Raw genomic sequence first — 14,264 nt, 5'->3', positions numbered from 1 at the left:
AAGAACACTAAGCTGTCAGTTGTAGCAAGTGTAGATTGCATCGTGTATCTTTATAGATACAGTTTCCTGCTGTGTGTCTCTTAAATTTGTATCTAAACATGGAACAGATGTGACAGAATGTTTAGCAAGTCATATTTTTTAGAATTAATTAAATGTTTTTGAAAACAATTTCTCATGGTTTTCTTTGACTTTTGTTTCAGTGTTTTGACAGTCGGTATGGCAATGGTACATGTTTCTGTGAGAAAAACTTCAGTGGACTAGCCTGTCAGAACTGTGCTGGCATCGAGACCTTCGGCCCCAACTGTTCACAAAGTAAGAGCATGATATTTAACATACTTTTCAGATGGCAGGAAAGATGAAAAACCCTGACCTATTAACCCACATTCCTGCCTCCAAACTACTCCTACGCAATGGAGTACAGTAGCGCCTTCACAGTGTATAAGATTGTAGCGCCTTCACAGTGTATAAGATTGTAGCTCCTACACAGTGTATAAGATTGTAGCTCCTACACAATAGAGTACTGTAGCTCCTTCACAGTGTATAAGATTGTAGCGCCTTCACAGTGTATAAGATTGTAGCTCCTACACAATGTATAAGATTGTAGCTCCTACACAATAGAGTACTGTAGCGCCTTCACAGTGTATAAGATTGTAGCTCCTACACAGTGTATAAGATTATAGCTCCTACACAGTGTATAAGATTGTAGCTCCTACACAGTGTATAAGATTGTAGCTCCTACACAATGGAGTACTGTAGCTCCTACACAGTGTATAAGATTGTAGCTCCTACACAGTGTATAAGATTATAGCTCCTACACAGTGTATAAGATTGTAGGTCCTACACAGTGTATAAGATTGTAGCTCCTACACAGTGTATAAGATTGTAGCTCCTACACAATGGAGTACTGTAGCGCCTTCACAGTGTATAAGATTGTAGCTCCTACACAATGGAGTACTGTAGCTCCTTCACAGTGTATAAGATTGTAGCTCCTTCACAGTGTATAAGATTGTAGCTCCTACACAGTGTATAAGATTGTAGCTCCTACACAATGGAGTACTGTAGCTCCTTCACAATGGAGTACTGTAGGTCCTACACAGTGTATAAGATTGTAGCTCCTACACAATGGAGTACTGTAGCTCCTTCACAGTGTATAAGATTGTAGCTCCTTCACAGTGTATAAGATTGTAGCTCCTTCACAGTGTATAAGATTGTAGCTCCTTCACAGTGTATAAGATTGTAGCTCCTACACAGTGTATAAGATTGTAGCTCCTACACAGTGTATAAGATTGTAGCTCCTACACAGTGTATAAGATTGTAGCTCCTACACAGTGTATAAGATTGTAGCTCCTACACAGTGTATAAGATTGTAGCTCCTACACAGTGTATAAGATTGTAGCTCCTACACAGTGTATAAGATTGTAGCTCCTACACAGTGTATAAGATTGTAGCTCCTTCACAGTGTATAAGATTGTAGCTCCTACACAGTGTATAAGATTGTAGCTCCTTCACAGTGTATAAGATTGTAGCTCCTTCACTGTGTATAAGATTGTAGCTCCTACACAGTGTATAAGATTGTAGCTCCTACACAGTGTATAAGATTGTAGCTCCTTCACAGTGTATAAGATTGTAGCTCCTACAAGTGTATAAGCTTGTAGCTCCTACACAGTGTATAAGATTGTAGGTCCTACACAGTGTATAAGATTATAGCTCCTACACAGTGTATAAGATTGTAGCTCCTACACAGTGTATAAGATTGTAGCTCCTACACAGTGTATAAGATTGTAGCTCCTACACAATGGAGTACTGTAGCTCCTTCACAGTGTATAAGATTGTAGCTCCTACACAGTGTATAAGATTGTAGCTCCTACACAATGGAGTACTGTAGCTCCTTCACAGTGTATAAGATTGTAGCTCCTTCACAGTGTATAAGATTGTAGCTCCTATACAGTGTATAAGATTGTAGCTCCTACACGATGGAGTACTGTAGCTCCTACACAGTGTATAAGATTGTAGCTCCTACACAGTGTATAAGATTGTAGCTCCTACACAGTGTATAAGATTGTAGCTCCTACACAGTGTATAAGATTGTAGCTCCTACACAGTGTATAAGATTGTAGCTCCTTCACAGTGTATAAGATTATAGCTCCTACACAGTGTATAAGATTGAAGTTCCTACTCAGTGTATAAGATTGTAGGTCCTACACAGTGTATAAGATTGTAGCTCCTACACAATGGAGTACTGTAGCTCCTTCACAGTGTATAAGATTGTTGCTCCTACACAGTGTATAAGATTGAAGCTCCTACACAGTGTATAAGATTGTAGCTCTTACACAGTGTATAAGATTATAGCTCCTACACAGTGTATAAGATTGTAGCTCCTACACAGTGTATAAGATTATAGCTCCTACACAGTGTATAAGATTGTAGCTCCTACACAGTGTATAAGATTGTAGCTCCTACACAATGGAGTACTGTAGCTCCTTCACAGTGTATAAGATTGTAGCTCCTACACAGTGTATAAGATTGTAGCACCTACACAGTGTATAAGATTGTAGCTCCTACACAGTGTATAAGATTATAGCTCCTACACAGTGTATAAGATTGTAGCTCCTACACAGTGTATAAGATTATAGCTCCTACACGATGGAGTACTGTAGCTCCTACACAGTGTATAAGATTGTAGCTCCTACACAGTGTATAAGATTATAGCTCCTACACAGTGTATAAGATTGTAGCTCCTACACAGTGTATAAGATTATAGCTCCTACACAATGGAGTACTGTAGCTCCTACACAGTGTATAAGATTGTAGCTCCTACACAGTGTATAAGATTGTAGCTCCTACACAGTGTATAAGATTGTAGCTCCTACACAGTGTATAAGATTGTAGCTCCTACACAGTGTATAAGATTGTAGCTCCTACACAGTGTATAAGATTGTAGCTCCTACACAGTGTATAAGATTGTAGCTCCTTCACAGTGTATAAGATTGTAGCTCCTTCACAGTGTATAAGATTGTAGCTCCTACACAGTGTATAAGATTGTAGCTCCTACACAGTGTATAAGATTGTAGCTCCTACACAGTGTATAAGATTGTAGCTCCTACACAGTGTATAAGATTGTAGCTCCTTCACAGTGTATAAGATTATAGCTCCTACACAGTGTATAAGATTGAAGTTCCTACTCAGTGTATAAGATTGTAGGTCCTACACAGTGTATAAGATTGTAGCTCCTACACAATGGAGTACTGTAGCTCCTTCACAGTGTATAAGATTGTTGCTCCTACACAGTGTATAAGATTGAAGCTCCTACACAGTGTATAAGATTGTAGCTCTTACACAGTGTATAAGATTATAGCTCCTACACAGTGTATAAGATTGTAGCTCCTACACAGTGTATAAGATTATAGCTCCTACACAGTGTATAAGATTGTAGGTCCTACACAGTGTATAAGATTGTAGCTCCTACACAATGGAGTACTGTAGCTCCTTCACAGTGTATAAGATTGTAGCTCCTACACAGTGTATAAGATTGTAGCACCTACACAGTGTATAAGATTGTAGCTCCTACACAGTGTATAAGATTATAGCTCCTACACAGTGTATAAGATTGTAGCTCCTACACAGTGTATAAGATTATAGCTCCTACACGATGGAGTACTGTAGCTCCTACACAGTGTATAAGATTGTAGCTCCTACACAGTGTATAAGATTATAGCTCCTACACAGTGTATAAGATTGTAGCTCCTACACAGTGTATAAGATTATAGCTCCTACACAATGGAGTACTGTAGCTCCTACACAGTGTATAAGATTGTAGCTCCTACACAGTGTATAAGATTGTAGCTCCTACACAGTGTATAAGATTGTAGCTCCTACACAGTGTATAAGATTGTAGCTCCTACACAGTGTATAAGATTGTAGCTCCTACACAGTGTATAAGATTGTAGCTCCTACACAGTGTATAAGATTGTAGCTCCTTCACAGTGTATAAGATTGTAGCTCCTTCACAGTGTATAAGATTGTAGCTCCTACACAGTGTATAAGATTGTAGCTCCTACACAGTGTATAAGATTGTAGGTCCTACACAGTGTATAAGATTGTAGGTCCTACACAGTGTATAAGATTGTATCTCCTTCACAGTGTATAAGATTGTAGGTCCTACACAGTGTATAAGCTTGTAGGTCCTACACAGTGTATAAGATTGTAGGTCCTACACAGTGTATAAGATTGTAGCTCCTACACAGTGTATAAGATATGTAGCTCCTACACAGTGTATAAGATTGTAGGTCCTACACAGTGTATAAGATTGTAGCTCCTACACAGTGTATAAGACTGTAGCTCCTACACAGTGTATAAGATTGTAGCAGACTTGCATGTGTTTGAATTCTGGTATACTTCAATTTTCTTTTCAAGGTTTGTCAGCACCATAAAGGTATGTTCTCGTGGTTTGCACCGAAGTGGTAAACGTCTGAGACCTGCATCACTTCAGGCTTTCCTCCCACATTAAGCTGACATACTGCAATATAACTATATGCTGTTTTAAGCATCATTAAACCCAACTCACTAACTCACGCCAACCATAAGATTGGAATCAGTCTCTTTTTCACATTTTAAGCAAAATTATAAAAAATAAATTTCATACCTCATGTATTAAAAATATTTAAGTTAGAATAACTTTCTGACTTTTACTACATTTGATTATTGACACAAGAAGTCTATCCCGCCCTTCACCCATCTTCCTAATGCCAGTTATTATTTTACTGATCTTGTTGTTTTTATTCATGCTTGACATGACAATCCTTGTGGAGTATGTGACATGTTGTCATTTGATACACATCAAGTCATTTTATTTGACAGGACACAACTGAATCAATCACTTCCTGTGTTTAATCATTGACATAATTTGATATGCAATGGAAACATTTGTTTCGGTAAATGTGCGTGATAATTTCTCTTTTGTTTTGTTTAATCCACTTATAATGCTTTCAAATAGGCACTATGTTCTCACTGAATTACTGTTATTAGGTTAAAGAGGCCAGTCACAATGTTATCATAACATTATGGCTCCAGCATTCTCAGAATATGATGAACTTTCGTGCAAATTGTTTTTAGCAAAGTGATAGCTATGTTTTCATGGTTCTTTGATACTGTCGATCACAGCATATTTTTAAGAGATGGTTTTGATTTTTTTTTAAATATTCTTAAATAAATCAAATGCTACATGTGTAGAAGAAAAATGGTAAATTCATTTGTATCCCTGCAAGTTCTTTCGCGATGGTGCTCAATGCATCACAACAGACAGAAACTTAAAGTGAACATGAATTAGTAATTAAATTTTTGTTCAGTTCTAAACGACCATGTTTTGATCAAATGGTTCACCAAATAGTTTCTTTGGAATAAAAAACATCCACCGGGTCATGTTGATTAGAGTTATGGTTTGATCGAACAGATCTGTTGAAACATTTTATTGAGTCCAAAAAAAATTTAATCAGTGGAACAACTTCACTTTAGATTTCTCTCTGTAACCTAAAGTGTTTCCATTAAAACATATTCTATGTGTTATTGTGGGAAAATCTTTTTAATAAATATTGGTAGCAAAATGATTAAAACTAGAAATCATTTCAGCAAACTGTATAAACCAAAATATAACCAAGTTTTGCGTCAGTATTGTCGGACAGAGGTCGTATTGAAAGTGGGTCTTTTCTGCTGTTTCATATGCAATGTATTTTTATTGATTCATCATGAAACGTGTTTAGTGTCCCCGATTGTGTACCGAGGATCACAGCATTCACTCAGTGAAACGTGTTTTATCTCAGTCGATACCGCCCTTTATATGCCAATATGGTCGTCAAAATGATGCCGAAAACTTTCATAACGCCGTGGACGATGAGGAATGGATTTTTCATCACTGTCTTGTGCAGATGGAGGGAAATTAGACAGCAATCAACAACTCGTGATTGTTACTACGCATTGATTTGATTGTTAGATGAAAAAGACAATAATCCATCACAGCTTGAAGCCATCTAGTTCTCCGGGGAAGAAACGGTAGGGGAATGTCGTTTACCTGTCTTGATCAATTGCGTGAGCCTTTATTTACAAGACATTGTTATTGACACCTGCTGTCAAAGCCTTTAGGGCAGCATGTTAATAGGAGGCAATGTGAGGAGTTTAGATTGGCGATCAGGAGGGGATCAATGAGGAGGCTGTAGACACTGATAACAGCTGACAACTCCTTACACTGTCTTCATTAGCCACTCCTTGCACTGAAGGTCAGACTTGTGAGAAGAGAAGCATGGGGATAAGGTCTAGGAATGGGTGTTGGGAGTTGACTTGGAAAATGTTTATTAGTTCAGAAGTATACTTAAGAAGTTGTAGATGTGTAAATACAGATCGTGTTTACTTTTCAGTAATCACCAGGATCTTCTTTTTGTCTTTTGTCTATTATTTTTTTTCAGGTGAGAAGAAAACTAGACAGTATATGATAAAATAGCTTCTCTGTATTTGACTTAATGATCTATTGATGGAGTATTGATGAATGGTTGTTGTCGTCATCCCTTGTGTACACTGTATGACACCATGCCTTGTGTACACTGCATGACATCATGCCTTGTGTACACTGTATGACATCATGCCTTGTGTACACTGTATGACATCATGCCCTGTGTACACTGTATGACATCATGCCTTGTGTACACTGTATGGCACAATGCCTTGTGTACACTGTATGACATCATGCCTTGTGTACACTGTATGACATCATGCCTTGTGTACACTGTATGGCACCATGCCTTGTGTACACTGATAACATCATGCCTTGTGTACCCTGTATGACATCATGCCCTGTGTACACTGTATGACATCATGCCTTGTGTACACTGTATGGCACCATGCCTTGTGTACACTGTATGACATCATGCCTTGTGTACACTGTATGACATCATGCCTTGTGTACACTGTATGGCACCATGCCTTGTGTACACTGATAACATCATGCCTTGTGTACCCTGTATGACATCATGCCTTGTGTACACTGTATGACCATGCCTTGTGTATCCTGTATAACACCATGCCTTGTGTACACTGTATGGCACCATGCCTTGTGTACACTGTATGACATCATGCCTTGTGTACACTGTATGACATCATGCCTTGTGTACACTGATAACATCATGCCTTGTGTACCCTGTATGACATCATGCCCTGTGTACACTGTATGACCATGCCTTGTGTACACTGTATGACATCATGTCCTGTGTACAGTGTATGACATCATGCCTTGTGTACACTGTATGACCATGCCTTGTGTACACTGTATGACATCATGTCCTGTGTACAGTGTATGACATCATGTCCTGTGTACAGTGTATGGTGCCATGCCTTGTGTACACTGTATGACACCATCCCTTGTGTACACTGTATGGCACAATGCCTTGTGTACACTGTATGACATCATGCCTTGTGTACCCTGTATGACATCATGCCTTGTGTACCCTGTATGACATCATGTCCTGTGTACAGTGTATGGTGCCATGCCTTGTGTACACTGTATGACACCATCCCTTGTGTACACTGTATGACATCATGCCTTGTGTACACTGTATGACATCATGCCTTGTGTACACTGTATGACATCATGCCTTGTGTACACTGTATGACATCATGCCTTGTGTACACTGTATGGCACCATGCCTTGTGTACACTGTATGACATCATGCCTTGTGTACACTGTATGACCATGCCTTGTGTACACTGTATGACATCATGCCTTGTGTACACTGTATGGCACCATGCCTTGTGTACACTGTATGGCACCATGCCTTGTGTACACTGTATGACATCATGCCTTGTGTACACCGTATGACATCATGCCTTGGGTACCCTCTATGACATCATGCCTTGTGTACACTGTATGACATCATGCCTTGTGTACACTGTATGACATCATGCCTTGTGTACACTGTATGACATCATGCCCTGTGTACACTGTATGACACCATGCCTTGTGTACAGTGTATGGTGCCATGCCTTGTGTACACTCTATGACACCATGCCTTGTGTACACAGTATGACACCATGCCTTGTGTACAGTGTATGACACCATGCCTTGTGTACACTGTATGACACCATGGCCTGTCTACACTGTGTGACATCATGCCTTGTGTACACTGTATGACATCATGTCTTCGAGGAGATCACGGTTGTCTTTTCTTATTCCGGTGGTGACTTTGCCCTTTGTTCGAAGCTGTCACTGACAAGCAAGCAGACTTGAGTTTGTTGATTTTCACGTCTTCAGTATAGGGTGGTACAGGTAACATGAATGTCTTTGGTGAACACTGATTTCCCTCTTCTCTTCCAAAATTGTACAGACAGGATATAAATTCAGCTGAAAGATCAAGGAAACCGAACCATTTTGATTGCACAGCCGGGACCCCAGCAGTGCGAGTGACCAACTGTTGGTCTGATATTCAAAGCGCGGCGTTAATGTGACTTTTAAATTTTTCTTATAGGTGTCCTGCTTACTAACAACAATGCGCATCAATTACCATAAGTTGAAGAAATTCTTCAAAAAGTATCTTGAGCATGTTGTTAATGCGTATGCATAGAACTGTCAACAATGCCCATATTTAGGATATATCAATATTCATACATAACCAGATTTTGCATTTGGTTTCAGTTTGGTCTGTCAAAGAACGAAAGTTGTTATGTATTTACACTTAAATATATAGTTAACATTGGTAATAAATAAAATACCACACTCATTCCCGTTAGATATGATTTTTAAGAAATTCTTGAATTTTCTATGGTATTTGACCTCGCTTTCGCTCTGTCAGATATCATAAAAAGTCCACTCGTTTCGTAAAAATGATATCTAACGAGAATGAGTGTAGTATTCTCTATATATGATGGCGACCTGTAAATAATTGAGTCTGTACCAGACAATTCAGTGATTGGGATACGATGACATACCAAGTCAGTGAACCTGACCACTTGATCCTGTTAGTTTGCTCTTACAACAAGCATCGGTTGCTGAAGACTAGGTTTGTCATTGGTTCAATCAGTCATGTGAAATAAATATAAATGTTATAGGCAATTCCAATATGAGAGCTTTGTTTCCATGGTATTGTCATGATTGTCAAATAAGTAATAAAATATTATGAAGTGATTCACAATCCTCTATAGTGGGCCACTTGTCTTCATAGCAACCTACCTGTCTCCATAGCAACCCACCAGTCTCCATAGCAACCCACCTGCCTCTATAGCAACATGAATGAAGGTGTTGCTGACATTTAGGATTTAATATTTCAAAAGAGTTAATGTTTCAAAGTATTTCAGGAGTGGTGGGTAGCTTCTATGGCAACACAGTTTGAATTCTTCACTGTTGTGAGATTCAGCTGGTGGGGCTAATTCTATGAGCTGTGCAGCACAGCAAGGTGTTGTGCACCTTGACCAGTTATCATTGCTACACTATGCATCTCTGCCAACCGGACTGATTGTTGTTCAAATAAGCCGTTACGAACGTCCCAGCCACTCAGAGATACGAGTTGTAGCATCTTCACATGTGTCATTATTTGGCCTTCTCTACAAGTCTGACACACAACTACTTCCGATCCATTACGTTCGCGCCTCTTGTTCTCGTTACCATATCCAGAATCAGTTGTCAAGAAGATAGTACGGTAGAAGCTATTTTCCAAGATAATAGCGTTGTGTTTAAGTGTGGGGACAGATGTCCTGTGTTTTAGACATGAAGGTTCTCATCGTCTGAGAGCACCTTCTTCAATGGATGGCAAACATATTGACAACTGTTTCCTAATCACACATTACAAATTTAGAATTTAAAGACTTTGTGGTTGCCATAGCGGATTGTCCGCCTCCGTGGTAGAGCATCCCCCCAGAGAGGGGAAAGTTAGGGGTTCGATCCCCGGCCATGTCATTCCAAAAGACATTGTAAGATGGTACTTGTTGTTACCCTGCCTGGTTCTCAGCATTAAGGGGCTAAAACAAGGACTGGTCAACTCAGTCAGTGTACTGTGTCTGAATGCGATATTTATGTTAAACTGCGGCATGGTATCTCAGAGGGCTAGCACAAAAAATTGGCATTACATGTAGTTCGGACATATGCAAAAAGTGCAATAATCTTGGATTACTTCACTTCACCATAGCTGATTGGTGGATGATGGTTGGTGTTGAAATATTATTAATTTGTAAAACTGTGGGGAATTATTTTGTGGAGTAGCTTCTCCTTCTTCTGTCCTTCCTTCCGTCTGTCCATCTGTTGTTAACTTTGACATTTTCGACATGTGAAAGAACATGGACAATGTGGAATCTCTAAAACATGCTCAAGGGTTCTGATCCAATATTAAACATGGCCACCATGTCAGCCATGTTATAAATATGATTATTGCCCAGCCTGTATTGCATGTATCATGATGAAATTTAATAAATGGTTTGTATGAGATATGTGGAAATACATACAATTTACTTTTTGGTGTTTTTCTAAATACTCTTGTTAACCCTTATTTTATGACCTTTAAAGCTAATGTTACAAAATTTCAAAAACATTCAGGTGAGCTAAAGAGCATTGTGGATGTATTTTAGATATGTTGTATTTATAACCAATTGTTATTTTTGGTTAGAATGATCGGGAAAACCAGTCTTCCAATTGATGATCAGTGTTTATTGTTCTGTCACAGAGAGTAAGTGAGTGAGTGAGTGAGTGAGTTGGGTTTAACGCAGCTTTTAACAGTATTGCAGTTATATCATGGCATGTCAGCTTAATGTGGGAGGAAAGCCCAAAGTGATGCAGGTCTCAGACGTTTACCTCTTCGGTGAAACCAACAAACATGGGTATGGTGCTGATGAACCTAGAAACATAATCGGGGGGAACTGGGATTCGAACCCACAACCATAGGTTTTCTGGCATGGCCAATCGACGCATCTCTACACAGCAAATCGCAATAAAACTCATTCACTAACTCCCCCAAACAGAAATGTTTTCTCCTTGATGTTTTCAAATAGGGTTCGTTGGTAGGCATGCAGTCATGTATTGGTTGGTGTAAATGTTACCAAAATAATTTTACCAACCAAAATACCATTTTAGAACCATGTTTGACATGTGAAGATAATAGATTTGGCACCAAAACATAGTGCCAACTATGCTAGTGTCAGGCTCTCTCTCACCAAGGCCAAGCTAGCGACAGCCCCTCTCTCTCTCACCAAGGCCTAGCTAGCGACAGCCCCTCTCTCGCTCACCAAGGCCTAGCTGGTGTCAGACCCTCTCTCACCACCGCCAATCTAGCGACAGCCCCTCTCTCTCTCACCAAGGCCTAGCTAGCGACAGCCCCTCTCTCTCTCACCAAGGCGTAGCTAGCGACAGCCCCTCTCTCTATCACCAAGGCCTAGCCAGCGACAGCCCCTCTCTCTCACCAAGGCCTAGCTAGTGTCAGCCCTCTCTCACCAAGGCCTAGCTATTGACAGCCCCTCTCTCTCTCACCAAGGCCTAGCTAGTGTCAGCCCTCTCTCTCCCTCACCAAGGCCTAGCTAGTGACAGCCCCTCTCTCTCTCACCAAGGCCTAGCTAGCGACAGCCCCTCTCTCTCTCACCAAGTGTCAGACTCTCTCTCACCACAGCCAAGCTAGCGACAGCCCCTCTCTCCCTCATCAAGGCCTAGCTGGTATCAGCTTCTCTGTCACCACTCTAGATCTGAACTGAACATTTTTTCAATGATTATATTGATTTGACATTTAATATTGATTTATTAAATTACCAAATTGGCATGATTTTTGCTGTGTGGATTTGGTTTTTAGAAGTGTGGATTGATTTCTTTTCATATCGTTCATAAGATTATTTTTGGCTCGTGGTAAATTTTCTATCAGAATTTATAGAACTAGATTTCATACTTTATGGTAGACATAGTCAGTCTATAAATATACAATGTGTAGACACAATCTAGTTTGTTGGTTTAATCTAAGACACTTAGTGATGTATAGATCCTTAAGAGAAAAGAAATGTCAATTCGCTGTGGGCTCTGAAATGCCTTCTCAATGAGAAATACAAGTGAACATGGTTTCATTTGTCGTATCTACTTCCCATCAGGTACAGGCTAATATAAGTACCCAGTCAATAAATCTTCCCAATCAATGTATCTACCCAGTCAATAAATCTTCCCAGTCAATGTATCTACCCAGTCAGTACAAGTACCCAGTCAATAAATCTTCCCAGTCAATGTATCTACCCAGTCAATATGTGTACCCAGTCAATAAATCTTCCCAGTCAATGTATCTACCCAGTCAATAAATCTTCCCAGTCAATATATCTACCCAGTCAGTACAAGTACCCAGTCAATAAATCTTCCCAGTCAATGTATCTACCCAGTCAATATGTGTACCCAGTCAATAAATCTTCCCAGTCAATGTATCTACCCAGTCAATAAATCTTCCCAGTCAATGTATCTACCCAGTCAATAAATCTTACCAGTCAATATATGTACCCAATCAATGTATCTACCCAGCCAATGTATCGTCCCAGTCAATATAAGTACCCAAGCAATATATCTTCCCAGTCAATACATGTACCCAGTCAATATGTGTAAATTTTTCACCCAGTCAATATATGTACCCAGTCAATAAATCTTCCCAGTCAATGTATCTCTTCAGTCAATATAAGTATACACTCAATAAATCTACCCAGTCAATAAATCTTCACAGTCAATATATGTATGCACGCAATATATACTGAGAGGCACAAATAACGCATACTCAAATTTAAGTGTAAATAATTTTTTACTGAAGTGAAATATACAAATGACAATCAATACAAATGACTAATTAAAGATTACACTGATGAATTTCATGAACAGTTACTGTGTGACAAAGAATTAATGTCTATGAACATGACGTCAAAGGCGAGTGGTGTCAATAACGAGTGTGTCCTCCTTGTGCAGCAATGCACGCTTGAAGCCGGCGAGGCATTGAGAGACACAGTCGATGAATTGCAGCCTGAGGTATACGTCTCCAATGATGCAGAAGAGCTTGAGTCAGTTGTGGAACCATCTGTGGAGGATTTTGTTGACGTCGGACACGGTGGCCAAGTTCATCCCACAAATGTTCTATAGGGTTCAAATCTGGGGACCTTGACAAATTAACGTTGTTCTGTTGCAAGAAGGCATTTGTTATCCTGGCAGTGTGTGGCCTTGCATTGTCATGTTGAAAGACATGGCGACGTAAACGACGTTGAGTCAGTAATGGCAGCAGAACAGGCTGTAGAACGTTGTCGATGTAAAGTCTGGCATTAAGGTTCCCCTAAATAACAACAAGATCCTAGCGGAAATTTGCAATGATTGCTCCCCAAACCATAACACCTCCACCTCCAAACCGATCACGTTCAATAACACATGGTTGTGTAAATCTTTCATGTTGGCATCAGTATACACGTAAACGTCCATCAGGGTAGCTGACTGTGAAACGTGATTCATCAGAAAAAACAACTTGTCTCCAATCTCTACCACCGAGATTACCTCCACCAGCTGCCCATCGCTGCCGTGCTAGCCTGTGTGCCTGAATCAAGATTTGTCCACGGTAGGGTCGTCGACACCTCAAATTCCTGGCAGCAAGACGATGACGCACTGTACGGTCACTGATGTGTCTTCCACGGAGACCAATGGTTGCATTTGCCGTTGCCCTGGCAGACGTGAAGCGATTTCTGAGGTGGCTGTTAACGATCTTGTCTCTGTGACGTCTCAGGCGGTACACCTGGTCAAGGACGGTCCCTTACACTGCCTGTGGTTCTCAACCGCTCATGTAATCTCGATATGATGGCAATGGAAATGAGCAGCAACTTGTTTTTGGGTACGACCAGCATTTAACATCCCCATTGCTTCATTACGCTGATCTTGCGTTAATCATAGCATTGTGTAGGCAAGTGATGGCAAAATGTCATGGTGTGCATTTATAGGGCCTACCTTTGAGGTTTACACGTGCAAGTCAATGTATCTACCCAGTTAATATAAGTACCCAGTCAATAAATCTTCCCGGTCAATACATCTACCCAGTCAGTAAATCTTCCCAGTCAATATGTGTACCCAGTCAGTAAATCTTCCCAGTCAATATGTGTACCCAGTCAATAAATCTTCCGAGTCAATATGTGTACCCAGTCAAAAAATCTTCCCAGTCAATATGTGTACCCAGTCAATACATCTTCCCAGTCAATATGTGTACCCAGTCAATAAATCTTCCCAGTCAATATGTGTACCCAGTCAGTAAATCTTC

The 14,264-nt window shown here is 40.0% G+C and overlaps 1 protein-coding gene across 3 annotated transcripts in view; it reads left to right on the top strand.

Annotated features, from left to right (window-relative positions):
• The window catches only part of LOC124136676 (stabilin-2-like), a 232,634-nt gene that overhangs the window by 51,693 nt on the left and 166,677 nt on the right, over window positions 1-14,264 (top strand). For all 3 annotated transcript variants that reach the window (XM_048396837.1, XM_048396838.1, XM_048396836.1), the window contains exon 19: window positions 201-312. In XM_048396837.1, coding sequence (XP_048252794.1) covers window positions 201-312 — 112 coding nt within the window. The remainder of the gene's footprint in view (window positions 1-200; window positions 313-14,264) is intronic.

The sequence above is a fragment of the Haliotis rufescens genome, unplaced genomic scaffold, assembly GCF_023055435.1.
Source record: "Haliotis rufescens isolate VD_foot unplaced genomic scaffold, xgHalRufe1.0.p SCAF_16, whole genome shotgun sequence".
NCBI classification, from domain to species: Eukaryota; Metazoa; Mollusca; class Gastropoda; order Lepetellida; family Haliotidae; genus Haliotis; species Haliotis rufescens.
This window is presented reverse-complemented; position numbering and strand designations above follow the sequence as displayed.